At 37.3% G+C, this 27,780-nt stretch overlaps 1 protein-coding gene across 2 annotated transcripts in view; it reads left to right on the top strand.

The window, feature by feature from the left end:
- Positions 1-27,780, top strand: part of ank2b (ankyrin 2b, neuronal) — a 128,961-nt gene that overhangs the window by 55,785 nt on the left and 45,396 nt on the right. Inside the window, exons 3-29 of one of the 2 annotated variants that reach the window (XM_016499760.1) lie at positions 2,819-2,917; positions 4,872-4,970; positions 5,071-5,169; positions 5,449-5,634; positions 8,245-8,268; positions 9,490-9,498; positions 10,232-10,330; positions 11,456-11,554; positions 12,881-12,979; positions 13,868-14,065; positions 14,154-14,252; positions 19,640-19,738; positions 20,098-20,196; positions 20,548-20,745; positions 21,620-21,718; positions 22,214-22,312; positions 22,453-22,650; positions 23,310-23,408; positions 23,493-23,591; positions 23,803-23,901; positions 24,098-24,196; positions 24,295-24,367; positions 24,593-24,646; positions 26,317-26,458; positions 26,725-26,736; positions 26,970-27,057; positions 27,293-27,390. In XM_016499760.1, the coding sequence (XP_016355246.1) occupies positions 2,819-2,917; positions 4,872-4,970; positions 5,071-5,169; positions 5,449-5,634; positions 8,245-8,268; positions 9,490-9,498; positions 10,232-10,330; positions 11,456-11,554; positions 12,881-12,979; positions 13,868-14,065; positions 14,154-14,252; positions 19,640-19,738; positions 20,098-20,196; positions 20,548-20,745; positions 21,620-21,718; positions 22,214-22,312; positions 22,453-22,650; positions 23,310-23,408; positions 23,493-23,591; positions 23,803-23,901; positions 24,098-24,196; positions 24,295-24,367; positions 24,593-24,646; positions 26,317-26,458; positions 26,725-26,736; positions 26,970-27,057; positions 27,293-27,390 (2,765 nt within the window). The remainder of the gene's footprint in view (positions 1-2,818; positions 2,918-4,871; positions 4,971-5,070; positions 5,170-5,448; positions 5,635-8,244; positions 8,269-9,489; positions 9,499-10,231; positions 10,331-11,455; positions 11,555-12,880; positions 12,980-13,867; positions 14,066-14,153; positions 14,253-19,639; positions 19,739-20,097; positions 20,197-20,547; positions 20,746-21,619; positions 21,719-22,213; positions 22,313-22,452; positions 22,651-23,309; positions 23,409-23,492; positions 23,592-23,802; positions 23,902-24,097; positions 24,197-24,294; positions 24,368-24,592; positions 24,647-26,316; positions 26,459-26,724; positions 26,737-26,969; positions 27,058-27,292; positions 27,391-27,780) is intronic. The other variant, XM_016499761.1, reaches the window with a different exon arrangement.

Below are 27,780 nucleotides of genomic sequence, written 5' to 3' on the forward strand. Positions count from 1 at the left end.
TCCAGTTTGGTTTTCTTTTACGTTTGCATGTCTTACTATCAGCCGTGATTATTCTACTCTGTTTATTAAAAGACTGTTTATATGCATATTCACTAATTATGAGAAGCATACATGCAAGAGGTTGACAATTAGCTGAACACATACTTGTTTAATTAGTGACACTTTAGCCTGCATTTTAAAATCTTTATTTAAATGTGGCAACATTTTTATTTTTAAACCTTTATCTTTACTCTAAAATATTTATATGAATAAATCTCTGACAGACACTATCAGCCAATCACTGTGTGCATAGTTAGTAAGCATGCTGACATCATCCATAGCAACGAGGTCAACCCCGCCCTTCCTCTTAGCTTAAGACTTCTCTCTATTCCTTAGTAAACGTTTGTCTCAGCAGCTTTGTGAATAGGTTTAAAGAGAAAACTCTTTGCTAAAAACTTTTACTGCTATTTAGGAGAACTCTTAGTGGTAAGATAAAATGTTTTGTGAATACGGGCCCTGGTCCCTGCAAAGAAACATGGAAGTCAAGAGTCCATCAGTTGTACCCATCAAACGGCCCTTTGAAGTGGTCAGTTTCAATCACTTAAGTTTGGAACAACACTTCAATATGGCGACCATGATCATTCTCACACCGAAGTGTATTTTAGAGGCAGATTTATCCCGTGTGGAACAAGGTGAGAGTGGTGTTTCGTTCATGAATGAATCAGCTGGTTTGTTTCTATGGTTCACTTACTAAGACATGTTGCCACCTACTGGTGGGTTTTGTTTCATATATAATACATTTCAAATAATAATAATTTCATATTTTATGCAACATTTAATATTTCTGTATTCTATAGTCTGTTTATTTTTTCTTTCTTTCTTTCTTTTTTTCTTTTTTTCTTTTGCTGAGTTTATTATTTTGAGAGACCAAATTTTGACTATTTCATGCCACTGATTTCTTGGTGCTTCATCATGCCCTCAGAGAGTTTGTTGCTATTTTAGGAGCTCTATTATCAAGTGCCTACCTCGTGCAATGCATGTTAGCTTGTTAACAGCTCTGCTATGGCAACAGTGTGTGCCTAGTGTGGTAAACAGCAGGCACATGACCATTCGGTCTGCAGTATCGAATGTCCTTTGGCTTTTTCTCCTTTGGCTAGCATGCTGTTTATTTGGGGTAGCATAGTAGATGTGCATGGTGCTGTTGCTGATCTGAGATTGTCTACAGAAGGGTCTGTCAGGTTGACCTTGACCCCACCAAAGTAGTTAACCTGATCAACTATTGTATGTAGACCAGCTTGAAGAAGAAATAAACCATGTTAAAAAAAAAGAATGTTGGACATATTCCAGTGAACATTTAAAGAGTCTATTTTTGAGTTTTTGTTGTTGTTCTTGTTTTAACTATCCCATTCATTTTAAAGGGGCTATATGTAAGAATTTGTAAATAAATAATAATAAATTTTTTATTGCCAAGGTGTGAACAGCTTGTAACGAAACTTAAACATTAGGACCTTTCCTGACTTCCTAGGTTGTCTATAAAAGCCTGTAGACTAATTTATGTGAAGGACTTGGGACGTTTTTGCTGTGAAAATCAAAAGGTTGTGACAGAAAGGATGTTTTTCATCAGCGATAGAAATATAATTTAAGAAGGATAAGAGGTAATGTTAGCAAGTTTAGTTTGAAAATGTTTAATAGCAAGTAAGACACATTTAGACAACATTTAAAGAAAATAATAATAATAATAATACGTATTTATTTGCAAAAACTGATGGAGTGCTGAATGCTGCACGCTAACGCAGCGTTGTCAGAGTAATATTGAGAATGAGCAAATAAGTTGCTGGCTGCAACTCACTGAACGGCCACCGGTGTCACTAATAACAAGGGGTTCTGAATTCTACATAAAGTCCCTTTAAATAAAATGAAAACAGACAGTTCTGTTTAATCTAGCATGTTCCCATTTAAATGTACAATAACAGCTCATACTGTGGCTTTTAACAAGCAGTAATTTCACAGGGTTGCATAAGACAAGTTGTAAATTGAGCCACCCCCTGAGTCTAGAGAACAGTTTACAGCATTTGTTACATGATATATTCAAGAAGTACTCTTCATTTGGCTTGGATGTGATTGAGAGGAGCATATGGGAAAAGTGTTGAACGTTTTTTGTTTAATTCTAAAAACTGTTTATTCATGTTATATCACTACATATTCATCACATATTTCCAATGCATTTACACAAATTACATTTGTGTTATTTTCTAGTTTTGATTGCTTTTCTATTAATATAAAATATGGAAAATGATAATAAAAAGAACAAGACATGTCCAAACCTTTGACAGGTAGTGTTTCTATAAATAATGACATAATAAAAGCATACTGTGCTTTCCAAATTAGGTTGTTGAAAGCGAGGTGTAGACAGTTAGATTTCTAGGTACTTCATTGCATTATCAAAGGTTGTGTCAGTGATTGGTTGCCAAAGAGATCCCACATGTCAGTGTGATTTTAAGATTGCACTGTCTTTTAAGGTAGCCAGAGGTAGTCAACTGCTAGCTTGCGACAGTCATTTTATTACTACCTCTTTATAAAACTTTTTTGAGACTGCAATCGCTGCACATTGCGTTTAATAGGATAAACCTGACATTAAACAACTCCTGGCACATTTAACTCTCTTTAATGCATGCATATTTTGAGTTTGTAATCTCAAAGACAGAAAACATACCTTGGGAATGGATGAGGAGGTATACTTGAGTCTTCTTTCGCCAGTACATCGTTTTTATGATGCTTACCTTTAATGTTTGCTTTTAGTAGAGAATGAAGTACTAACTTCTGTCTCTGACCTCCACAGAATGGCCTCAACGCTTTGCACTTGGCAGCAAAGGAAGGACATGTGGACATGGTCCAGGAGCTGCTGGGCAGGGGGTCTTCAGTTGATTCTGCAACCAAGGTAGAGTTTCTCAAGAAAAATATGAATGGTACTTGTGTTAAGGTTTACAGAGACTGGCCGGAAGCTACAACTCAAGTTTACAAATAAAAATGGTGTAACATTATGCTGTGCTTTAAAAAGTATGCTAGCAACTCTGTAGATCACTTGCGAATGGTTTCTAGCTCTGCAGCACTGGCACTCTGTGAGGGACGTTTCTGGGAATTTTCTAGGAATGGCTTTGTGTAAATTAATGCTGATCAAAACCATGCACAGATTATCGTTTTCCTGACAGCTTGAAATAGTCTTAACAACACTTCCCAACCGTTCAATCACCAACCCAACACCTGTAAATACACGAAATGAATAGGGGGGAAACATGTCAGCATTGACATTTGAATATCAGTTCTTATTTCAGGCTGTCAGGTCCCTTTGACATTCATGCTGTGCTACTGCTTAAATTCATGTTTATAGACAAGAAGTATGTGCAATAGAGATGTATTAAAACAACAACTTTGTCATTTTAAATATAGAAATTTTGAGGCTGTGCTTTCCTTCTGTGACAGACTGGCATGGTACTTCAGTCAGTATGACAAGAGCTGAAAGGCAGGACCACTAAGGCTCCTTCAGGCTACTAGACATGTATTCATGAAAAGCTCTGTTAACTGTTTTGGGATATATCATTTATGGAATTTTGTGTAGAAGCTTCCACACTTCTAAAGTGTACTTCAAAATATCTTCAAAGTTTTATTGCTTTTTGAGTTTTCTTTCAAATAAATGTCGCTGCATATGGTGGTCAGATACATTTTCACCACACCACATATTCTTCATTATTTAAGAGGGGTAATCAATGGTCAAAGGAACATTCATCTCTTTATGTATGTATTTATGTTTCAAAAATATTTCCCCTTGAATTCAAATATGGATGGGTAGTTAACGGAATACAGTGGGCATATTTGGACACTAAATAAAGGGTTAAGGTTAGCTCTTTAGTACAGTCTGTTTATCTGTTTTCTAAAGGAAACAACTCCTATTGGTCTAAACTACAAAAAACAATAGCCCCTTATGATCAGTGATACTGTCTACACTGAATGGCACATTCTATTTGTGACATACCTCACATGCTCATGCTCTGACACAAAGGACAAATGGATGTGGAACATTGGTATTGATACATCCAGGGTAGAGCATCAAGCAGTTACGGCACACACAGCGCCACCTGGCCAATTCTACTCCATCACAGGAGACCTAATTCAAACCTGAAACAAACAGATGCGAAGACTAGATCTGTTGAAATGATTCCGTTTTTAATTTTTAATATATTTACAGCATGTAAGAGTGGATGCAGCCATTTTAAACATGAATGTGCAAGACATCTGCTGTCAGCCGCTTGCAATTATTTTAGCTGTGCAAAAACAGTTCATTATTGTTGCTTGATGTTATTGTAATCATAAGCACATTACTTTGTAACTGAGACAGTTTACTGCAATTTGTTAAGCCGGTTGTATGCCAGACAAGCGGCACACTGCGCCAGAGCTAATTAAATGGACAGAGAAGCATTCTATCATATGTCTCTCTTGGAAGGATTTAAACATCCAATAAGACAAATCAAATAATAGAAAATATGTATTGTACAGTATCTCAGTTGATGTTTTTCTTGATTTCTGATTGATGCACAATATAAAGAAATGGCTAAATGGCTGATCGTGCTGCGCTAATTTTGTTCTAATTACTTTGCACACTCAATATTGCATTGCAAATTCAGAAACTTATCTAAAATATGACCTAGCATTGTTGTCCAGCAATAACAAGGAGTGATTGTATTTAACAAATAGTTTTTGTAACATGTTTTGAAGTTATTATCCATGCCTTTCTAAATAAGGTATTCAGCTTTGGGCACATCCCTGATATCATTTGTGGCATGCGATTTTAAGAGAAACGTCTGAGTAAATGATGAACGTGTTTGTTTGGCTCACAGAAAGGAAATACAGCTCTCCACATCGCTTCACTAGCAGGACAAGGAGAGGTTGTAAAGATCCTGGTCAAGAGGGGAGCAGACATTAATGCACAATCTCAGGTAGGAACAAGTTTGACATTTATGCCAGCAAAAGTTCAAGCAAAAGCAAAAAATAAATAAATAAATACAATAAAAACCATTAAAATCTGTGCTCTTATAGAATGGATTCACTCCCCTGTACATGGCTTCTCAAGAAAACCATTTAGATGTGGTGCGCTATCTTTTGGAGAATGGTGGAAACCAGAGCACCGCAACAGAGGTAAAAAGTTCAAGTGCTTCTAAAATTGTATAGAATGATAAATTTTGAAAAAAAGCCCCACAGCTGATCCTAAAGATTTCTTTGCTGATGGCAAAGTGCTGATTGCCTACATGCTGTAACAAATATTTACCCCTAACCCTGAACTACACCATAACCTTATCCTTAAAGTATACCCAGATAGCATCCAAATACTATTAAAGTATTTGATTAAGTCAAGATTATTGGCATAATTCAAGGTTAAGTGCATTATTTGAAATATTTGTTTTTCTCTTTTCGCAGGATGGCTTCACACCTCTAGCTATTGCACTGCAACAAGGCCATAATCAGGTGGTGTCCATCCTTTTAGAGAATGACACAAAGGGCAAAGTACGTCTGCCTGCCTTGCACATTGCAGCCCGAAAGGACGACACGAAATCTGCTGCCCTGCTACTCCAAAATGACCACAATGCCGATGTACAGTCTAAGGTAAATATGGGCGGAACATGGGCAGAGCTGAGGGTAGTATGTTCAAGGGTGGAAGGAAATATAAGGAAATATATATTGAAATCCAAATTGAAATTTGGCTTCAAAATGTAAAAAGAAGGTTTATTGGTAATGAATATTGTCATTATGAATAATAACAGTGAGTGTGGCCTTGGTGGGATTTACCAATCTCTGCATTAGTGTTGGGACCCAAGATTTGTTCTGGTAACGGTTCTTATACATCTTCATTCTTTTTCACGTTTTAGCAGGCTTGCAGTCTAAATGGGATATTATTTTAGATATAGACTGGGTACTGTGAAATAATACAAAGACAACTTCATCTAACAACACATCTATCATTGTTCTCACTGGGTGCATGCTAACACTGTAAAAAAAAATCAACCTTCTAAACTTTAAAGGTTAAACTGATTAAAGGTATTTCCTCCGTTGACTTCCATTTGAACAGAACTGTCAGGATTCTGCTGCATACACATTTTTAGCAAACATTACAGTTTCCCAGGGGACAGGGGCACTGTTAAACAAATCTTTTTTTGTGATCTCTGACCTGTGCAAAGACATTTGATCAATCTCTCAGCTGAATTGGAAAAAAAAATACACAAACCTAAAAGCTGCATGTTTCGATGAGAGTTGTGGTGTCCGTAATTTTGCATGCTTTGCATGTGACTACAATTGCAGTTTGAATCAGACTAATGACTTGCTCAGTAATTGAATTGGTAGTTACACATTCAGAACAGTTTTGTCGTAATAACTGGTAGTTTAATTTAAAACTCTGATGTTAAAATAGTAGTTTTTGTATGTTTAGGTATACTGTTAGCACCAATTGAAACAAATCATCAGATTAATTTAATACCTTAAGATTCCCATCCCTACTCTGCATGTCGCTACTAACAGACCGTTACAGATTCAGCATCTTGTCACATTGTTCTTGTAAAACTGTCTTGTTTATGGTTGTGTTTGTATGTGACTTGCAGTGGTTTCAGGATGTTTTTAGTGTCTTCCATTATTGTGCCAGATGAAATCTGTTGTCTGTGTTTGTCTTTCTGCGTTTCTCTGTTTCTCTCTCCAGTATAAATGTGCCTGCATCCTGTGTTTCCATCCTGACGCTATCCGGGTTTCACTGTTTTATCTACTTACCCATTACTTTATTTTATCAGTCGTAAAAACATTCACTTCTTAGTGTATGCCATAACTGACTGTAAATATGCAGAAACAGCATGCACTTGCAAAATGAATGTGCACAGACGCGCAGCCTACATTTGTGTGAAAGTGTGCATGCATGTCTGTTGTGTGTGTTTGTGTTTGAGACCGAATGTTTTCTCTTTTTTTTTTTGAAATGCTAATAGAGGTATTTATTTTTCTTTAAAATGGCCAATGATTTATACTATAAGTGTTGTTTTAATTTTAGTTCAAAGTAAAACATGCAACATTCAGAATGTTTCTGATGATGAAAAATGTGCCAGTTTAATTTTAGTTTCAGTTTAAAACCAAAATAGTTAAGTGATTCATTTAAAAAAGAATTTTAGACATTTGTTGGCTTAAATGTCATATGAAATGTTTATATTTATGTATTACTGTTGTCAACTTTTGAGTAGGGCTGGACAATAATTCAATATCTGTATGTATCGCGATATAATTTTTTTCAATAACGGTGATATGATTTTTAAACACATTTCCGATATTTCGATATTTCAAAAAACATTTTCGCAAACTGAAAAAAAATAAAAAACAAATAAAAATAAAAATAAATTGATGTGTGTCGGTTTAGGGAAATACCGGGAACTACCCGTAAATGGCGCATCTTGCACGTGAGGTTATCTGACGGAGAGACGCAAAGCAGTTTAAAGCAGAGTCCTGCACGGGTCCTGTTAGGTAAACCTGCATCCGCAGTACACAACAGAACACCCGACCCGTTATCCGACAGCAGCCAGCACCAATTTAATTCTGTATCCGACCCGTTTGTCATAAAGACCGCGACCTGAACCGCACCCGCATTAAATAGGCTACTGCATCAGTAAGGCAAAATTATTTATTTTCTCATGTGACACTATATCGTGATATAAATTTTGGCCATATCGTCCAGCCCTACTTTTGAGGCACATAAGCTAGTTTTAGTCTAGCCTAATTTGCAATATCTCATACAGATTCCTGTAAATATAGAACATCAAATTAATTAATGTTTAATCATCAGATGTGTGAATGTGTGATTTTGTCTATGTTTTGCTAGTAGTCCTGTCTTTTGATAGCTATTGACATACAGCATCACACAAAAGCAAATTCTTGAGCCAAGACCACCATAAAACCACAGCATTCACAGTGTATTACAAGGGTTAATTTATTTTGCAACAGAAAGCGATAATAGGAGTTATTACTGAAATAATGTGATTTGAGTGGTCACGTGACTTCATACCGTTCGTCATAGTTTACTTTTAAGAATGGGTTTCTAGTGGCAGGCTGGGTAATAGATATGGTCCCTCAGAGAAAAATGAAGACCTCTTGCTTCTCTGGCACAATTTGCATGCTGCCGCTATCGACCCCAAATGTGTTTGAGTGAAATATAACAAGCCTATTTCCTTTCCTGTTTTGCTGCAACAGATGATGGTCAATAGGACAACTGAGGTAGAGATATTTATCTAGTTCCTCATTTTTTTTTTGCAAATAAAAACTATTGATTTATTGTATTCATTTTTGGTCCTCTGTTTGTCATGTAGAATTGAGCTTTTCTGTTTGTTCGCTCAGCATTTTTAGTTCTTTTGAACCTTTGCATGGCTGGTTAGTCTCATTCACAGCATCATCCAAACCCCTTTGCATATGTCACATCAGAAATTTCAGTTTTATTTGTAAACTGTATTGAATGAGAATGTTATATGTTATATCTAGTGCCATGATTGCTGCTGATTTTTTAAGCTGCAAGGGCACTTTAACATAACTGTTAATGCAAGAGTACTGCATGCTCAGTTGAGTTGAAATTATATATATATATATATATATAAAATTATTATTATTATTATTCACGTCCATTGTCTTAATGTTTTATTATCAATTTAGCAGTCTTTTTAAATTCTTTAGTTTCTAATAAATTAATAAAAAATATTCAGACAAGTGCACAGCACTGTCTTATATTGGCTTTGCTTGCTGCCTTTACTGAAATATAAGCCTACACAAGCCTAGGGAAGCGAGTCACATGATTTTAATGAAATGGACATTTATTTCATTACTCTTACCTAAAGGTCAAATAGACCCCAGTGGCATGAATTTGCCTTTGAACAACAATTGCTTGACTTCCAGCACGCATTAGTGTGATTGCATTAAGCTCTTTAATAATATAATATATATAGGCTGTGCTAAGGGGGGTTAATCATTCTTTTTCAACATCCATACATCCACCAGAAATAATGTTTGAATGTTTGCAGGTGGCATATAAATTCTTAAACTGTTGTTGTGTTAGCGTTATCAGTTATGATGTTTTGATATGATTATGAATACTATTGATATTATTATTATTGATGGAATTATTATTATGTGATACACAGCTGGATGTATGAATGCTACCAGCTCAATGCAATATCATACATGTTACAAAAGTATGTTCAGGAGGAAGGTTTTGTAGTTAGTGGTCTATATAATTATGTACTTCGAAATTATCGGATTTCTTTAACCTTTGCAGGCAATTTGCTGTTTGCAAAGTTTTTATTAGGTTTTAATGTAATTATCCACTGCACAGCATGCTGCATCGCATATTTGATTTTGCACCAGCTTTGAACGTGTTTCACACAGTCAATATATTCTTCACACTTTTGTAAATGATGTTTTCACATTAAATCGGACCGTGACTTTCAGAATGGGAAGGTAAGGCAAGAATTTCACATATTCAAACTCCTCTACAATCTTTACCTTCTTATAGTCCAGACATGATTTTATTACTGATATTATCTGCATACTGCACTTTTGTTTTTTGATACTTTTATGTTTTCTTTAGTCTTTTTCTTTGATTAAGTTCCCCTTGTTTTCATTATACTAAAACTGTATGTAATCTGAAATGTTTTTTTTTGTTTGTCTTTTGTTATGTTCTGTAAACAGCTTTCTCTTTATTTTAAGTTGATTTATTTGTAATTTTAGTATATTTATTTGTTTGCATGCCTGCGTCTAGAAGTTTGACCTCTCTTAAAGTTTATATGTGTATGTTTTTGTGTGTTAGTTGTCAAAATTCAAGTTTAAGGTTTCTTTTCAGACTTCTTCACATGGGACCAAAGGTGCCTTTAAGGCAACAAGGAGCTCAATCCGTTTTCATAATTGTCCATTTTGTACTTTTATGTGATTGCTGCATGCTAATGTAGTCTATTAAAACAAGATAATGTCAGGGTTGCAGTTTTTGGCTGGAGTTGAAGATGCCACTAATTGCAGATCTGAAACCAGCTTTTTAATTGTAAGTTAACATGGTTGTATAGGCGAGGTTAGCTGTTTTCAGATCTGTGTTTATTGACAGCTTGGCTCTAAAGCATTGTAGGAATGTTGTCTTATATCTCATGTTTTTTATTTTATTTTCTTCTTGTGCCCCATTCCCTTTTTATTCTTTTTGTAGAGTGGATTCACACCCCTGCATATCGCTGCTCACTATGGAAACGTAAATGTTGCAACACTGCTCCTCAATCGAGGGGCTGCTGTGGACTTCACTGCAAGGGTGAGTGTTTACAGCTTTTACATACATGTACATGAGCTTGACTTCCTTAAGCACTTGTACATTTACTATTAAAGCTACTTCATAATAACACAATAAGATACAATACACAAACTAAGAATTTAAATTAACTTGACAAGGGAAGTTGTGGCCTAATGGTTAGAGAGTCGGACTCATAACCCAAAGGTTGTGGGTTCGAGTCTCGTACTGGCAGGGATTGTAGGTGGGGGGAGTGAATGTACAGCACTCTCTCCCACCTTCAATACCACGACTGAGGTTCCCTTGAGCAAGGCACCGAACCCCCAACTGCTCCCCGGGCGCCGCAGCATAAATGGCTGCCCACTGCTCTGGGTGTGTGTTCACGGTGTGTGTGTGTGTTCACTGCTGTGTGTGTGCACTTTGGATGGGTAAATGCAGAGCACTAATTCCGAGTATGGGTCACCATACTTGGCCACATGTCATGTCACGTCACGTCACTTTTTTTTTTTTCTTTTAAAAAGGGCTAAATGGTCACTGAGAGGAAAAAAAAAAAAAAAAAAAGATATATATATATATATATATGAACCTGATGAGAGTTGAGACCAAAGTTAACAACTATCTGAAATTATATAGTTAGGGAAATTATTACAAATGTATTTTATTTTAATTTTTATTGGGCATGATGTGCAATCCAAGTTGTAAACATTTTAGGCGAAGCCAGGGGCGCGGGAAGATGCTTTCGGTTGGGGGTGCTGTGTGTGTCCGTGTTGGGGGGGGGCGATTTCTATCATGCCATATAGAAAACATCACAAGTAAAATTAATCATGTTTATAAAGATAAACATGGGTTTATTATAGCACACTTACAATTTACATTTCAGAGATCATTACAAATAAATTATTAAATGCTAAAACTGAATAAATTTAAATGAACAAACCTGGCGTTGCATTTGCAACCATGTGAAATCAGGGGGTGCTGCAGCCCACTCAGCACCCCTACTTCCCGCATCCCTGGGCGAAGCTTGTGATTTTACATTAGATAAAAAGAAATCCATAAAATATATAAAGATTCAATTAATTTCTGACAACACATTTTAAGACAACACATCACATGCATTTTTTAAAATATTTGTTTCTTTTGTCTGTACAGAATGGGATCACACCACTACATGTTGCGTCTAAGAGGGGAAACACTAATATGGTTCATCTGCTGTTGGACAGAGGGGCTCAGATTGATGCCAAAACAAGGGTTAGTAACAATTTGTTTGCACTTTTGTTTTGTACATAGTGTATACACATAGCTGAGATGGCTAGCATTTTTATGAGTCTGATATAAGCCAGATGTCAGTTAACAATAGAAAAAAGGTATGCTATGCTTAGATCTAATTTATGAATTTATGTTTATGTTTTTTTAAAAGTTGCTCTTAAAAGTGTAATCTGCTTCATTTCAAACTACTTAATAAACAGTAAAAATTACCTATTGAAATTAAGAAACTCTCTTTATACTTTGACTGCTCCTGTCTGCACCACCAGCAGAATTATCAGCACATTGTTTTGGCACATTTTACACAGGATGACCTTTCTTATTGAAAATAAATAACTAATATAAAATAAATGATTAAAATAAACCTTGTATCTGCTAACTGCTATCTTGGGCCAAATGCAGGGAATGGATGACCAGTTCATAACAGGGCTAACACAGACAAACACATTCACACTCTGAATCTATAAGCAAATTAGTGTCACCAGTTCCCCTGACCTACATGTCTTTGACTTGTACAGAAAACCAGAGCACCTGAAGGAAACCCATGCAAACACAGGGAAAACATGCAAAATCATCACATGAAGGCCTACTGGAACCTTCATTAATTGAAAGTCTCAATCCAATAAGCAGTCAGAAGATCTAATAAGCAGTCAGAAGTCTTTAAAGCCTTTGTTACATGCATTGTTATAATCCCATTTTAATTACATCATCCAGTTAAACTTTATAGGCTTTAATTTGCCAAAATATTAAAATGATACAAATATGTGTATTTATATATTCAAATACACAGATTTGTTTTTGGATGAATTGTAAACTTAATATTAGTGGAAACCACAATTCCTATGTGCAGTCACTGGTGATGATGAGTCACTGTAGCTGTGTGTGTGTGTGTGTGTGTGTCTGTGTGGTCTGATTAAAGCCATGACCGGCTGTGTTCTTCTTCAGATTTTGACTGCAGTGTGGAGTCCAGCTGGTTGTGTTCTGTCCCTTTCTTCTGTAGTCTCCCTCCTGCAGTGTCTGATGTATCATCCTCTACACACACACACACACACAGACACGCACACACACACACACACACACACCCCTTTCATGCTCTGTTGTTACTGACTTCAGCAGTGCTTTTTATGTGCTATAAGCAATGATGAATACACTGAGTGTAAAAGATACAGGAGAGAGACTATGGTTGAGAGTGTAGGGGTTAAGGAGAATTTACATGTAGATAACGTCACATTTGTGATTTTTTTCGAGTTCCAAAGTGCTTTGTAATGAAATTACTGATGAGACCTTAAGGTGAGAATGTTTGTGTTGCAGGATGGCCTCACACCTTTACACTGCGCAGCAAGAAGTGGGCATGACACAGCAGTGGAGCTCTTATTGGAGAGAGGAGCCCCTATGCTGGCCAGAACCAAGGTAGCTATCGAAATGATGACTTTTATAATATAACATGCTATTGTTTTTTGTGTAATAATAAATATAAATTCTGGACGTTAACTGTAATGTGTTGTTGAAGGTAAAGGTAAAGGGTAAAGCTTTGTTACTGTTTGAAATTACACCCTAATACCTAAATTACTAAGTAATGTCTGTTATAAGTTTGAAAATCTTTCCCTTCCCATAACATGACATTTTGTATACACTGCAACATGTACAAATACACACTACCAAACTCATCAAAGCTGTCAACACTGTAAGCAGTGCAACATCTAATGATGCATAATCACTGCATGCAAGTAATCACTTATCCACAGAAAAAAAAAAAAAATACTTTGTATTTAGTAAGTACTATTGTTGTGGATGAGAGATTGCCTCAACCAGCTGATATAAGAAAAAGTTAATCCAAGAAATAGCAGTTTCAAAAAAATTCAACACAGTAACATAAATGAAATAAATGCAAATTTCGATAGGCATATCAAAAAAATTTATTATTAATATTATCTAATGATATGGTGTTGTGTTTCTGATAATATGTATTGGTAAATCATAGTAAACATGAAATACATTGTGAAATTATTTTAATTTAATTAATTTTTTTTTAAATTTCAGAAACTGTCAGTTAAATTCTAAATGCTGCAAAATCTGGTTAGTTACTTTGAGTAAGAGTAACTCAATAATGTAATGCATTACTTTACATTATTTACAACTCAACCCATCCCATACCAAAAACAGTTTTCTTTTGTCTCTCCTAAAGTTTCAAAGTTTCAAAATGTTTTACATTACCAAACACATACAGACTAATATGGGATGTGTCAATGAAAAAGTTTTCTCTGACTTTCTTTTTCAATTTACTCTTGTTGTGTCTAGAACGGTTTATCTCCACTCCACATGGCAGCGCAGGGTGACCATGTGGAGTGTGTCAAACACCTGCTGCAGCACAAGGCACCTGTTGATGATGTCACACTGGACTACCTGACAGCCCTCCATGTTGCCGCCCACTGTGGTCACTACAGAGTTACCAAACTTCTATTAGACAAGAGAGCCAACCCGAATGCTCGAGCATTGGTACATGCATTCTTCTTATTGTGGGTCTTGTTTCCTCTATAAAGCTTTTAATAATCTTACACTTTCTTGCTTGTTTGCTTCTTTTTAGAATGGTTTCACTCCTCTACACATTGCCTGTAAGAAAAACAGAGTCAAAGTGATGGAGCTCTTGATCAAGTATGGAGCATTCATTCAAGCTATCACTGAGGTATGAGCACAGAGACTAACACTCCCATACGAACATCATGGAGGTATCTTGTCTCATTTGATATAATAATATGTATTTACAAAGTTTCAGTTATTTATTCAGTTTAGTGATTTGCCAGAATCTTCAATAAGCCTGCATAGAATCTGTGCAGAATTTTTCAGAAAGCTCTGCAGTTCCCTTTCATAGGTTCACTCAAATAGCACTAGCGTCGGTGGCATTTCTGAATTTGTGCACTGTGACAACTTTTGAGTTAAAGTGTGTCGCTCTCGGCGCACTTTATTTTTAAGGACGGATGGAAGATCAGAATCACTCTGTTTCTGAGGTGGCCTTCTTTTGCCTTTAAAGAACTGACTAACCCTTATGAAAAAGAAGTTTATTCAAGTGTGCTATTAGCATACTTCTTTTAAACTAAAAAATAGGAAAGTATACTTTTAGTCTACTTTTTATGTACTTCTCAGAAATATACTTAAAATGACATTTAAGTATACTTGACTTATAGCCTACTTAGAAAAAGTCTAAATATATTTGAGCTATACTTGTGTTCCTAGAATCTGTGTTTTCATTGTTATACTGTAGGGGGCGCTAGTACACATTTTCTGTACAGAATTTCCAAAAAACACAAGTGAAGAAGAAACCGAAACAACAGATGCTTCCACATGTAATCAAACACGATCATCAGACATAAAACAGTATCAAAATGTTTAAAGTTGATGTAATGTCGACCAATGAAGAGGTAATAATGACTGTCAAGCGTTGAGGTGTTGATCGACTCTATCTACGTTTTGATTATCGTTCTGAATCCAATTCATAGTCTTTTTTTCAGCTTTTTGTTCAAAATGTTGTTTATTTCTTTTTATTATAATTATTTATGAAACGTAACCACATTCAAGTGTTTAAAAAAAGAATGCATGAAGCTAGAATAGTACACTGATATTTATATGCCTTCTACATAAAGTATACTTAAAAAGTTCAAGTATATTTTTAAGTATACTTTATGTAGACGGTATATAAATATTTAATAAAATAAACTTGAAGTATACTACTTTTTGGTAAGGGAAGGTGATTTCATGTGCTTTGGACAGGCTAAAGCTGAACTGGCTAGATACTGACCAGCAGGAAGAGCGGTCCAAGTTGGATGAGTGCTTTATGCTTGGTTGTAATTTGCATCCACATTCTAGATTTCCATAATGAGTCATCAAGAACTTCAAAGCAGCTGTTTTCAGATCGTATCACTAATCCGGCTACTTCTGACTTTAACACCATCATGGGTTTAGTGGAGCAAGGGTATATGGATATTTCAAAGGTTATTTCCTTTCCTAGGAAATTTCACACCGTCATTGGTCCTATCTTTGAAAACAAAACCTACCGTTCCATCTAATCCTCGTAGGACTACGTCTTTCCTGATTAGCAAGTCCTACATGGCTGCTGGCCATGGCGGTACTACAGGCGTGCTAACAGGACGTCTTTAAGGATATGTTCAAAGGGGCCCCTGAGGCAGTCAAACAGCTCCGGTGTGCCGCTGATCTGGTGCTTCGAGTCACAAATCATATGGTTTGCACAGTCAGTCTCTCCACTGCAGGTTTGTTTTGCGACAAAGATGCATCTGTGGCTCAATCTCACAGAGATTGCTCAATGCCCCTGTCCAGTGTCTCTGTTTGTGCTTTTCTGCAACATGGTCAGTGCTGTCATCAAGAAATTCCACATGGCAAAGCAGCACTCAGCACTCATAAAGCATTCCTTTACACACTTGAGAGCTTGTAATGTCTGCAGGTTGTTCTTGCCGTATTCTCTAGTGTCATAAAGAGGAGCAGAAGAGTTTTGATATTGTCTACCCTCTCCCTCCGAAAGGCTGGGGTGTGTGTCCAGCAACCATGCATTGGGCCTTGACCTGGCTGATAAGTCTTCCAGGTCTTTGTGACAAGAGTATTTTACTTACCCTACTGGCAGATAATTTTACTTGTTTTAAGCAAAATGCGCTTAATTTAGTTTTTTTCCACTGGAAACAAGACTAAATATCTTAAGTAATTTGGCTTATCTAGTAAAAGTATCTTGATTTAAGATTTTTTTTAGATATTTTGGCTAGAAACAAGACAAAAATACTAAGTAAGATAAGCCATTTTTTGCAGTGATGCCTCTTCCCATATGCCTGCGACGTTGTATTTCCATCAAGCGGTGCCCCGATCATTCATGCTGGGCTCAAGGTCCAGTCCAAAAATGTTTATACCCCTCATGACACAGTTAGAGACGTTGCAGGCTCTCTCCCTCCAGCACATTCTCAGGTGATCGTATCATCTCATTTAGGCTCGGACAGACACTTGGCCATTCAGAGCCCTATGTCACAGGCTTCAGTGACAGAGCACCTGACACATCTCTCTGTCCATCTGCCAACATGGAGACTTCTGCCAAATGTGTCCTGATGGGTTTTTTAGAACCGTATGGCATCCTGTTTCTGCACGCTTGAATAGGACATTTATTTATGACTTATTGGAAATTTGGGCAAAATCACCATTTTGTGACTGACCAAATGTTTCCATAGTGTCAGCTACTGATGCAGCTTCTAATCCCTACTCAGGGAACAAGGGTTACATACATACTGAAAGTTACTAATAAATGTTTGGTTTCAGCTTTGTTTAACATTTTACCACATTCTGATCAATTCCATAATTTCTTCCTGCACAGTCAGCATAGAAAAACATAGATTCAGAACACAATAGATCTGTTTAGGGTCTATTGATTTTATTGATCAATAATGTATATCAATATAATCACAATACATTTACATTTAGTAATTTAGCAGATGCTTTTATTCAAAGTGACTTACAAATGAGGACAACGGAAGCAATCAAAATCAACAAAAGAGCAATATGCAAGTGCTATGACAAGTCTCAGTTAGCCTAACCCAGTACACGTAGTGTCACACTCTGCCTCAGAGAGGAACGATGGAGACGTGGAATAAACGAAACAGTCTTTAATATAATCCACACACAGGGTACATCCAACACTGGGAACGGCAGGAAACACACGAACATAACAAGTAGACCCGACAAAACCAGAACGCAAAGGCATAGACTTAAATAAAGGGGATGATTGGGGAAACACCGGTGCATGGGATCATAATCAAACTAACTAGACTTAACGAGGACAGGAACATGACCAAATAAGGGAAAACAGGTACAAAAACAGGGGCAAAACAGGTCCATGATCCTGACATATCGCCCCCCTCCCGGAAGGCGTGTCCTCGCGGAGAGGAGGTTCCGGAGGAGGACGGACACCCGGGGGGCCGGCGGACAGAGTCCAGGGGGGTACTGCAGGAGGAAGGAACCAGGGAGGAGACAGGAAGGGCTTGGAGCAGGAGGAGCCAAGCAGGACCCAGGCCACAGCCATGATGGCGGTGGAGGGAGGTGGAGCCGACGGAGGGAGGAGCCATGGAGGAGCAATGGCCGCCGACTCCAGGGGGCCGACCAACGGCAGCGGAGCAGGTGGCGGAGGAGCCCGAGGCGGAGACAGAGAGCCGATGAGCCAGGGCGACGGGGAGGATCCGGATGGCCAAGGCGGAGTAGATGGCGCCGGCAACTGACGCGGAGGTGTGGATCCGAAAGGCCGCAGTGGAGCCGGAGTGACAGAGGACTGAGGAGGAACTGAAGGGATGAAGGAGCCTGACGGAGCCGGAGGGATGAAGGGACGAGGCGCAGTCGGAGGAGTGGAGTCCCGAGGCGCAGGATGGTCGACGCCAGACCAAGGCGGTGCTGGAGGGACGAGGGAGCCCGGCGGAGCTAGTGGACTGCCGGGCCACGGAGGAGAGAAGGGAGCTAGGAGCCATGGTGGAGCCGATGGGTCAACGGGCCGAGGCGGAGTCCGGGGCTTAAAGGCTGGAGGCGGAGTCAAGGGATACTCCAGCCACGGTGACGCTGGAGGATAGCAGTCCCGCAGAGCTCGCACAGTATAGATGGTGGGCTGAGGGCGAGCAGAAGGTCTGCCAGACGACAGCGGAGGAGGAGGCAGGAGTGGGTGGGAGAGCGGGCATTTGTGAGCCTTCGGGCTTTCAGGGCTTAACTCAGGAACGGGAGCCCCCTCTGGGCAGGACATGGAAACTGGAGCCCTCTCTGGGCAGGACGTGGGAACCGCAGCCCACTCTGGGCTGGTCACGGAAACAGGGGTAATAGAGGGCTCCGAACAATGAGGGAGGAGAGGGGGCAAGTCAATATACAAGTCTATAAGGTCTCCCTCTGCTCTCCAGTCACCCCGCTCCATTATCAGCTCACCGTCAGCCACGGCACAGGCAGCGGAGCTCCTCTCCGCACTCTCACTGTCCGCGGCACTCTCCCTCGAGGCGGGCGTGGTTGCTGGCTCTCGCACCTGGTCTGACGAGTTCAGCAGCTCCAGCTCCACGGCGATCCTCAGCACTGTAGCGCCATGCGGCGATGGCTCGTCGGTCGCGGTGGGCTCTGGCTCTCCATCAGCGGTGGGCTCTAGCATGCGCTCCGTGCAGCGAGGAGATGGTGGGCTGGGCACTGGGTCCGGGGTGGCACTGGCGAGATCCCCCTCGGGACAGTGTCCACTCCACAAATGCAGCAAAATTTGCTCGAGAGTTTTCCTCGGACGATGGGGCTTTGTACACGGAGTTTAAACTGGCGTCATAGAACGCACAGAGCGCATCGTCCGGGTAGCTGGAGAGGTTGGCGAGGACCAGGAACAGTCTGCTCCAGCAGGAGGAGGAGATATTCCGGACGAAGGAGGGGATCCATGGACACAACGGAAACAAAACACTGAGGAAAAAACGGAAACAAAAACGGAGGGAACACACAGAGGAAACTGTTTATCTGTCGGGTCTTCTGTCACACTTTGCGTCAGAGAGGAACGATGGAGATGTGGAATAAACGAAACAGTCTTTAATATAATCCACACACAGGGTACATCCAACACTGGGAACGGCAGGAAACACACAAATATAACAAGTAGACCCGACAAAACCAGAACGCAAAGGCATAGACTTAAATACAGGGGATGATTGGGGAAACAGGTGCATGGGATCATAATCAAACTAATTAGACTGAACGAGGACAGGAACATGACCAAGTAAGGGAAAACAGGAACAGAAACGGGCAAAACAGGTCCATGATCCTGACACGTAGCACTTTTTTTTTAAGTATATAATAAATAAAAAGAAAACAGATATAATAGAAAAGGAATAGAGCAAGCTAGTGTTAGAGGCTTTTTTTTTGCTTTTTGTTAATTGTATAACAATACCAGTATATACTTAATATTCATATGTGCATGTTGTGCTTATTTGGTAGAAACAGTTAGTAGATGATGTGTGTTGATGATTTATTTGATTTAGATAATTAGGCTGATGTCGTTGTCATCTCTCCATCTCTCTCTCTCTCTAGTCTGGTCTCACACCAATCCATGTGGCAGCCTTCATGGGTCACCTCAACATTGTTCTTTTACTACTGCAGAATGGAGCCTCCCCTGATGTTAGCAATATAGTGAGTGAACAGTGAGCTGTCTGTCTTCCATCATGGAACCTTAAAAGTGGTCAAACTGTTCTACAGGCACAGCATGATTTACACATAGCGCTAAATAAAACTATGCATAAATATATATTTTATTAATATCCATCAGTATACTGAATTAAATTTAACTTTGATGCAAAGCATTCTAGAAATGCCTTTTTCATTTTAAGCATATTTTTAATGCTGGCATAAAGGTAGAATAATGAAGATGCCTATGCCTACCTTTCGAAACAGGCGTTGGGTTTTAATTATTTAAACCGTGGAGGTTAAGCTAAGAAAAAAAGTTAGAATTCTCTGGTCTAGAGCATTAAATACTCCCTCTGTATTCTAAGCGTGGAGAGACCGCTTTGCACATGGCTGCCCGTGCTGGACAGATGGAAGTTGTTCGCTGTCTTCTGAGAAATGGAGCCATGGTGGATGCAAGAGCAAGGGTAAGACAAAGGCATACTTCAACACTGCATGTGTTCACTTAATATTAATATTTATCCAATCCTTCTGTCTTATTTGAGAGGGAATAGGTATTCCAACTGTAATGACTGTAATGTTTGACAATGTCAAAAGCAGTGGGTAACTAACTACTATAACCTTTTAAGGGTCTGTGAGAGCAGGGTGGTCAGAGGCTGATAAAATGCAGATATTTAGCCCATATATAATACAATTTAATGACAACAGATGAGACGTACACCAAACTGCTGAAATTAAACGTAAAACTTTAACACAGTGTTTACTCAAAATGTGCCTATATGCACCTATGTACCAATATCACACTTCTCACCCATCAGGAGGATCAGACTCCGCTTCACATTGCATCTCGTCTGGGTAAGACAGAGATTGTCCAGCTCTTGCTACAACACATGGCTCATCCAGATGCAGCAACCATTAATGGTTACACCCCCCTTCATATCGCTGCACGCGAGGGACATCTGGACGTTACTTCAGTGCTGTTGGAGGCTGGCGCTTCTCACTCTTTAGCTACCAAGGTTAGTGATAGCCAGATATTACCTCCCTGTTAAAAAAACCTATTTATACCAGTATCATTGTGGTCATAAGTATACATACACCTTGTAGAATCTGCAAAAGGTTTTGTCTACTGGAAAACATGTAAATATCTTATGTAGCTTTTGAAGAACAGTACAAATAAAAAAAAAAAGATTTGATTGCACCATTTGTAATAGTTGAGTCCCTTACTTGACATACAGCAAGTGTAAAAAGAAAAAAATATATATATTGATGTCAAAATCAATAGTCACTGTTGGAAAGGTGTCAAATATGTATATGTAGCAAGTTATTATTATTTTCAAGGATTATTAACTAATATTAACTATAACTACATATATAGTTATAAAAATACTGCAGTTATTGTTACTGCCACTGAGTTATTGTGGTATTAGTACACATTAACTAGAAAGTACTATGTTCAGAAGGACTCACTGTCACTCCCTGCTGACAGTACCAAAACTACATCTGAATCATATAGTAAAGAGTAAACAGAACTGTTTGACAGCTAGAGCTATTGCTTCAATTCACTGGGCCCAGGACAAAATTGTGGGCTCTATACACTCATCTATCTCAAAACATATTTAGTCTGCCCATCTTCTCACAGGGCCCAGGGCAGTTGTCCACCTGACAGTATGGGTAGCTGATAGAAAAATTATTTTTTTTGTAATAATTTTACAATAATTTGTAGCTTACTTTAAAATTGTATATTATTAGCTTTTAATGATTTTCTGTCTAGAATATGTTTATACTAAGTTTGTATTAGTATTGTGTATAATGTCATATACATCTAGTTAGGTTAGTATGTTTGACAAGGATCAGTTGATTTATCTGTATTTTGCATTTAAATATTTACAGAAAGGGTTCACGCCTTTACATGTGGCATCAAAATACGGTAGCCTGGATGTGGCAAAACTACTTCTACAGCGGCGGGCACCCCCTGACTTTGCTGGGAAGGTAGGCACAAGCAAACTGAACTGACAATCTGTTTTAAAACACTGTTGTAAATTTTGTAAAATCATTTTTTTTTTATGTTGTAAAAAAGTGTGTTTGCAGTTTATTTAATTTTTTTTATAAATATTTATATGACTGGTTGGTTTTAGCCTAATTCATATAATTTTTGGAATGTTGTTTAAAAGAAATACATTGAGGCTATGTTGACTGCAAGAGTACTGGTAAGCATTGTTTCATTACTGATAACATTTTGTTAAGAAAAAGAAACAACATTGTTTTTTTCCTTTTTTCTTTAATAAGGAACCAGGTTTTGATTGCTCTCGAGCTTGCACTCTAATATAGACGATAACTTTACCTTCAAACTTACCACGCTATAACAATCCCTGTTAACACTGCTTTTTCATCAAATATTCCAGGTGTCATCAGGTTTGATTTAATGCTTTTTGCAATGCTAACAGTTCTCCCTTAATCATGTTGCACTGACCATCATCCCTGCAGAATGGTCTTACTGCTCTACATGTCGCTGCTCACTATGATAACCAGAAGGTGGCGCTCCTGCTTTTGGACAAAGGAGCATCTCCCCATGCCACAGCCAAGGTGAGATGATGTCGTCTTAAAATATATATGACATGCCTTTTTATTTATTTTTTTTTATTTCACATTTCTTTTTTCTCTAGCAAACTCTCTGTAGCTTCACCAGCCTAACTGTCCTCTGTGTCTTTTCTCTGTTCATGTAGAATGGATACACTCCCCTTCATATAGCAGCAAAAAAGAATCAAATAGAAATAGCTACAACACTCCTACAGTACGGAGCTGAGACCAACATCCAGACCAAACAGGGTGTGATGCCGCTCCATCTGGCTTCCCAAGAGGGACACAGTGAGATGGCAGCTCTGCTTCTGCAAAGAGGAGCTAATGTCAATGTACCCACTAAGGTGAATGATTATGAAAATACTTCAAATCACTACAAATATGAAATAAATTTAAACATTGTCAAAAATACTTTTGAGGCAGAGTTTGCAAAATTGCATTAAGCATTTTAAAAACATTGAATGATAATTAAATATGCTCTCCATCACTTTGACATATAATAATATTAGCTATCTGGTCTTTTGTGTTTCCATACTTTGAAACATTATCACAATAAAGTAAAGGACATTTGAAATAAGACAAAGATACAAAACATTTAATTAATCCAGTGGAATAATTTGCATTACAGAAGAGCAAAAAAACACTAAAACAAATAACAATGGGACAAAGCAATGCAACAATTGTGTGTTTTTGAATAGTTTTATATACTCTGTGGTTATGTAAAACTGTGGTTTTACATGACAAAAGAAAATGGAAGAACAGGTAAGCCATTCTGTACCTATTAAGAGCCAATCTTCCATTTAATCTGACCTCTTGATGGATGTGTATCGTGCATGACTTTTTGTTCACTTATAAGCCCTATATTTGTTTAAGAATAGCCAAGGCCAAGGCTATAAAAAGCTCTTCATTTCAGATTTTATTGTGATGATGAACTCCAGCTCTGTTGTGTAAAGGTCTCTGGTTTTATTGGTTTATTTATTTATTATTTTTAATGTTTTCTCAGAGTGGACTTACACCCCTTCATCTTGGTGCCCAAGAAGACAGAGTAGGTGTTGGTGAGATTTTAGTTAAGCACGGTGCCAACATTGACCAACAAACCAAAGTAAGACAATTATTATTATATCCCAAAGTAAGACATTTTACCCAATAACTATCACTGATGCAGACAATATGATCTCTATTTCAGTTGGGATACACACCACTTATTGTTGCCTGCCACTATGGAAATGCAAAGATGGTTAATTTTCTGTTGAAGAGTGGGGCAAGTGTCAATGCTAAAACAAAGGTATTTCTTAATCTATGAATTTTTTATATTAATATAAAGACCATTTTATATTGAAATAAATAATAAAATAACGATATAACCACAGTATAAATTGATTTCCACATAAAAAGTGTGTAATATATATATATATATATATATATATATTAATTAGACAAAAGATAGCAATGTGTTATAGGCATATTGTTAAATATATCATTTGTATTCTTGTCAGAATGGTTACACACCACTACACCAGGCTGCACAACAAGGCAACACACACATCATTAATGTCTTACTCCAGCATGGAGCCAAGCCCAATGCCATCACTGTGGTGAGTAAATATAAACACAGTCTCACACAAACATACAAACGCGTACTCCATTTAAACATTATTCAATAAAATCAGCATAAAGTGGACCCTATAGATGTTTTTAATACATGTTCCCCTGAAAGGGAGAAAAACGCTTCAAGGAAAAATAAAGCAAATGTCTAATCTCGTTGTTGATATTATGTCCTCCACTGTGTAGAATGGAAACACCGCTCTTGCCATCGCACGTCGCCTTGGTTACATTTCTGTGGTTGGCACTCTGAGAGTAGTCACAGAGGAAATTATCACTACAACAACGGTAATTTACCCAAGAATGTGCATTTATATGAAGTTCATAAAAATATATGCATTTTGGATTTTAACTATTAACAACAGCAACAAAAAACACATTTGTAGACGGTGACAGAGAAACACAAGCTAAATGTGCCAGAGACCATGACAGAAGTCCTTGATGTGTCTGACGAAGAGGGTGAGTGTGACAAACAATTATTGTATTGCTTTATTATTTTATTAAACTGCTTTATTTAATCAGTCAGTCAGTCAGTCAGTCAATCAGTCACTCAATCCCGGAATATTTCCTCAAGTATGTTGGCAAGTCTGACGTTTTCACTTGTAATATGTTGACAGATTTTCAGTTGTGTGTATTCTAGTGTGATTGGGTTTCTAATGTGTATTAACATGGAATTTCCTGCAGTTCCAAGACAGGTAGATGATGGGGCTATGTCTGATGACTCTCTTGATTTTGAAGGTATAGAGTGACAGAGCATGGATTGGTGTGGTGTAAAAGCTCAACCTTTCTAAATGAACTTGCAGGTTTTATTGATATTAATAATAGTTGTACTGTATATGCAAGAAGTGTGTGTGGCATGATGGAATTGGCTACTTTTAAATCTATATTACTAAGTGACCAGTCGGTGCCTGTCTAAACTTTGTAGTGCTTAATGATTTTTCATGAAACATAATGATATGTATTATATGTATTGTTTTATTGCTGCTGTAATTTATTGGAATTGTAGTGCAGCCAATAAGTTAATAAGCAGTCTACTAAACATTGGTGTATTTTTATAAGTTGAAAATAACAGCTTCTTCTTTAAAAAAGGTCAAATAATTCCCAGTTGGAAGTTGTATAATATGTAAAAAATTTTAAAATGTGTACATACTGACACAATTAAGGCATGGCTGGTAATTTTTTGGCATTAGATTTATAAATATCACCTTTTAGTTTGTCACTTCCTGGCAAAACCAGCCCTACTAAAAACACATCAATATCCCAGTAATAGCTATGACTATTGCTAGACAGACGCAGGTGTTACTAAGCAGTTATTTTAGTATCATATTAGTGGAGTTTTTGTTCATGTTTTAAACTTTTAGTAATTTTGTTTAGTAATTTAGTAATTTTTGTTATTATTATTTTTTATTTTATTGTTGTTTTTAATACTACTACTACTACTACTACTAATAATAATAATTTAATATATCTATATTGTTTTTATTACTTTTTAATATATTTTAGATACTTGAACTTAAAAATGAGAAATGTTGCCTTGGGAGCTACTTTATTTTTTTTTTATAATAAATTTATATAAATAAAAATACATTTTATTTATTTCAGTTAATTTTATTTTATTTAACTGTGCTATGAGACATTCTAATTTCATCGTTTTTCCCCATGAAGACTGTACATTTTAATATTGTATATATGTACTAAAAAGGGTTTTTGTCAACCTTTTGGAGTACACTACCATGTACAGCAAATGATTTTAAAGCTAAGAGACTAATGAACTGAAAACCACAAAACACAAATGTTTTGATTTTTAAGGGTGAAAATAAAAGTGTGGAAGTTTGAACACCTATAGTATCTGAGAGATCTGTCTATCTAAAACTCAGACAGTTTCTTTTTATTTCTTTTTTTTTAAATTGCTAATAATTTATTAATTATATTACATACTATTTGTGTTGTTTTTTTCCTATTGTTCCACACTCTAGGCAGCCAATATGCAACTGAAAGCCAAACTCCAATGTCGGTCTACAGTACGTCAGCTCATTGGCTTACAGCACAGGCTAGAGACACTGCCCCTGCTGGCCATACTGTGGCAAAGCTGCTTCATTTAGCCTACCCTTGATTTTATCGCCCTAGGACTGCTTCACTGTAGATTGCTGTCATACCAAATCATAGAGGCTTTGCTGATATAAGCAATCTTTAACAAATGTAAATGGAAAGAATGAAGAATCTGTAAAGTAAATGTTTTGTGCGTTTATGTGTGTATATAATGCGTCCAGGGTTTTTTTTTTCTCTCTCAAGGTCTCTCAAGTTTTTAACAAGTGATTATTTTATTATATAAAAAAAAAAACTTTAAATGTGTTTGTAAATGGTAGATATATGGGATTACAGTAATAACATCATCTGTCTGTCAACAGGTGATGACACCATGACAGGTGATGGTGGGGAATATTTGAGAGCAGAGGATTTGAGAGAGTTAGGAGACGACTCTCTACCTGGGCAGTACCTGGATGGTATGAACTACTTGCGCTTCAGTTTAGAAGGAGGCCGATCAGACAGGTACGTTAGTTTTGATACTTAATGAAATACAAGTTGATAAATAGAGTTATACTTGTTTTCGAAAACCTGCTATTTTCTTATAGTGCAATTTGTCAAACATAAAATTGGCAAATTGTCATTTTTCATATTCAGTTCTCTCTTTCAGAATACTTACATTTCCTTAGTATAGCTCAAACATAACAATGTATAATTTTAAATGCTTTATATTTAAATGTATAAATTTATTTGTAACTCATGTATTCTTCTTTCTGCTAATGCTGACATAGTCGCTTACAAAGGTATGTGAGGAACTCTGCACTCTCTACGTATCAGTGATCATATTAAAAATGATCCCACTATTTTTGTTCTAATACAGTGTATTTTTAGAACAAGTTGCTACTTGAATGGATAAATTTTTATCAGTAATGATACTACCATGACTTTAACACAATCTGTATTGTATAAAGTGGTATATAAATAAAGGTAAAAGATGACAACCTATTGATTGTGTAAACTGTATGTTTTTCTTTAGTTTGGACAGGTCCTGCACACCCACTCACCAAAGTTACTACCCTGCAAGACACTATGGGATGATGGAGGATATGATATACAGCAACCAGGTAAAGTTGAGAATTTTTTCATGCGTGTATTTTTTTTTTTATTGTAAAATAATGTTTTATATGAAGGCCTTCATTTGTGATACCCTGTGGTGGCCTTCAAGAATTGATATGATTAATGAACAGATTAGTCAACTTTTTTATATATAAATATACAAGTTTTTAAAGATTCTGGATTTCATGTCTGTATTAGTAGATAAAGCCCCAATTTTAACAAAGATGTCTTTATCCACTCCAGGTGTCTTCACTTGCAAGAGAAAATGAAAAGGACTCATATAGCTGGGAAACGGAAAACTTGGACAACATAGCACTTTCCTCAAGTCCTGCTCATTCCGGGTATGGAAAATAACTTCATGCCCTCCATCAAACACTTTCTTACTCACACATACAAGTACTGTAACTCTTTGTATTAATGGTCAATGTGGAAACAAAATTGAATCTGTTTACTTTTTTATATGTTACTAGTCTTATTGGCATTGCCTTGGTATTAAAAGTTTTTTTTTTAAATAATATGCATTAGGGATTCACCGATACCGATACTGAGCTCCTGTACTCATACTCGTACTCGTTAAAATGCCCGATACCAAACGCCGATACCACACAGCATGTGATAAGCGCCATATTCAGACAAAGAAACACCGACAACAGAACAACAGACAGCAGAATGGAGTTAAGGATGTCTACTACGAAGTATATGTATGCAACGAATATAACGTTAAACATTCA

Source organism: Sinocyclocheilus anshuiensis, unplaced genomic scaffold (genome assembly GCF_001515605.1).
Source record: "Sinocyclocheilus anshuiensis isolate Anshui unplaced genomic scaffold, SAMN03320099.WGS_v1.1 scaffold126, whole genome shotgun sequence".
Lineage (NCBI taxonomy): Eukaryota > Metazoa > Chordata > Actinopteri > Cypriniformes > Cyprinidae > Sinocyclocheilus > Sinocyclocheilus anshuiensis.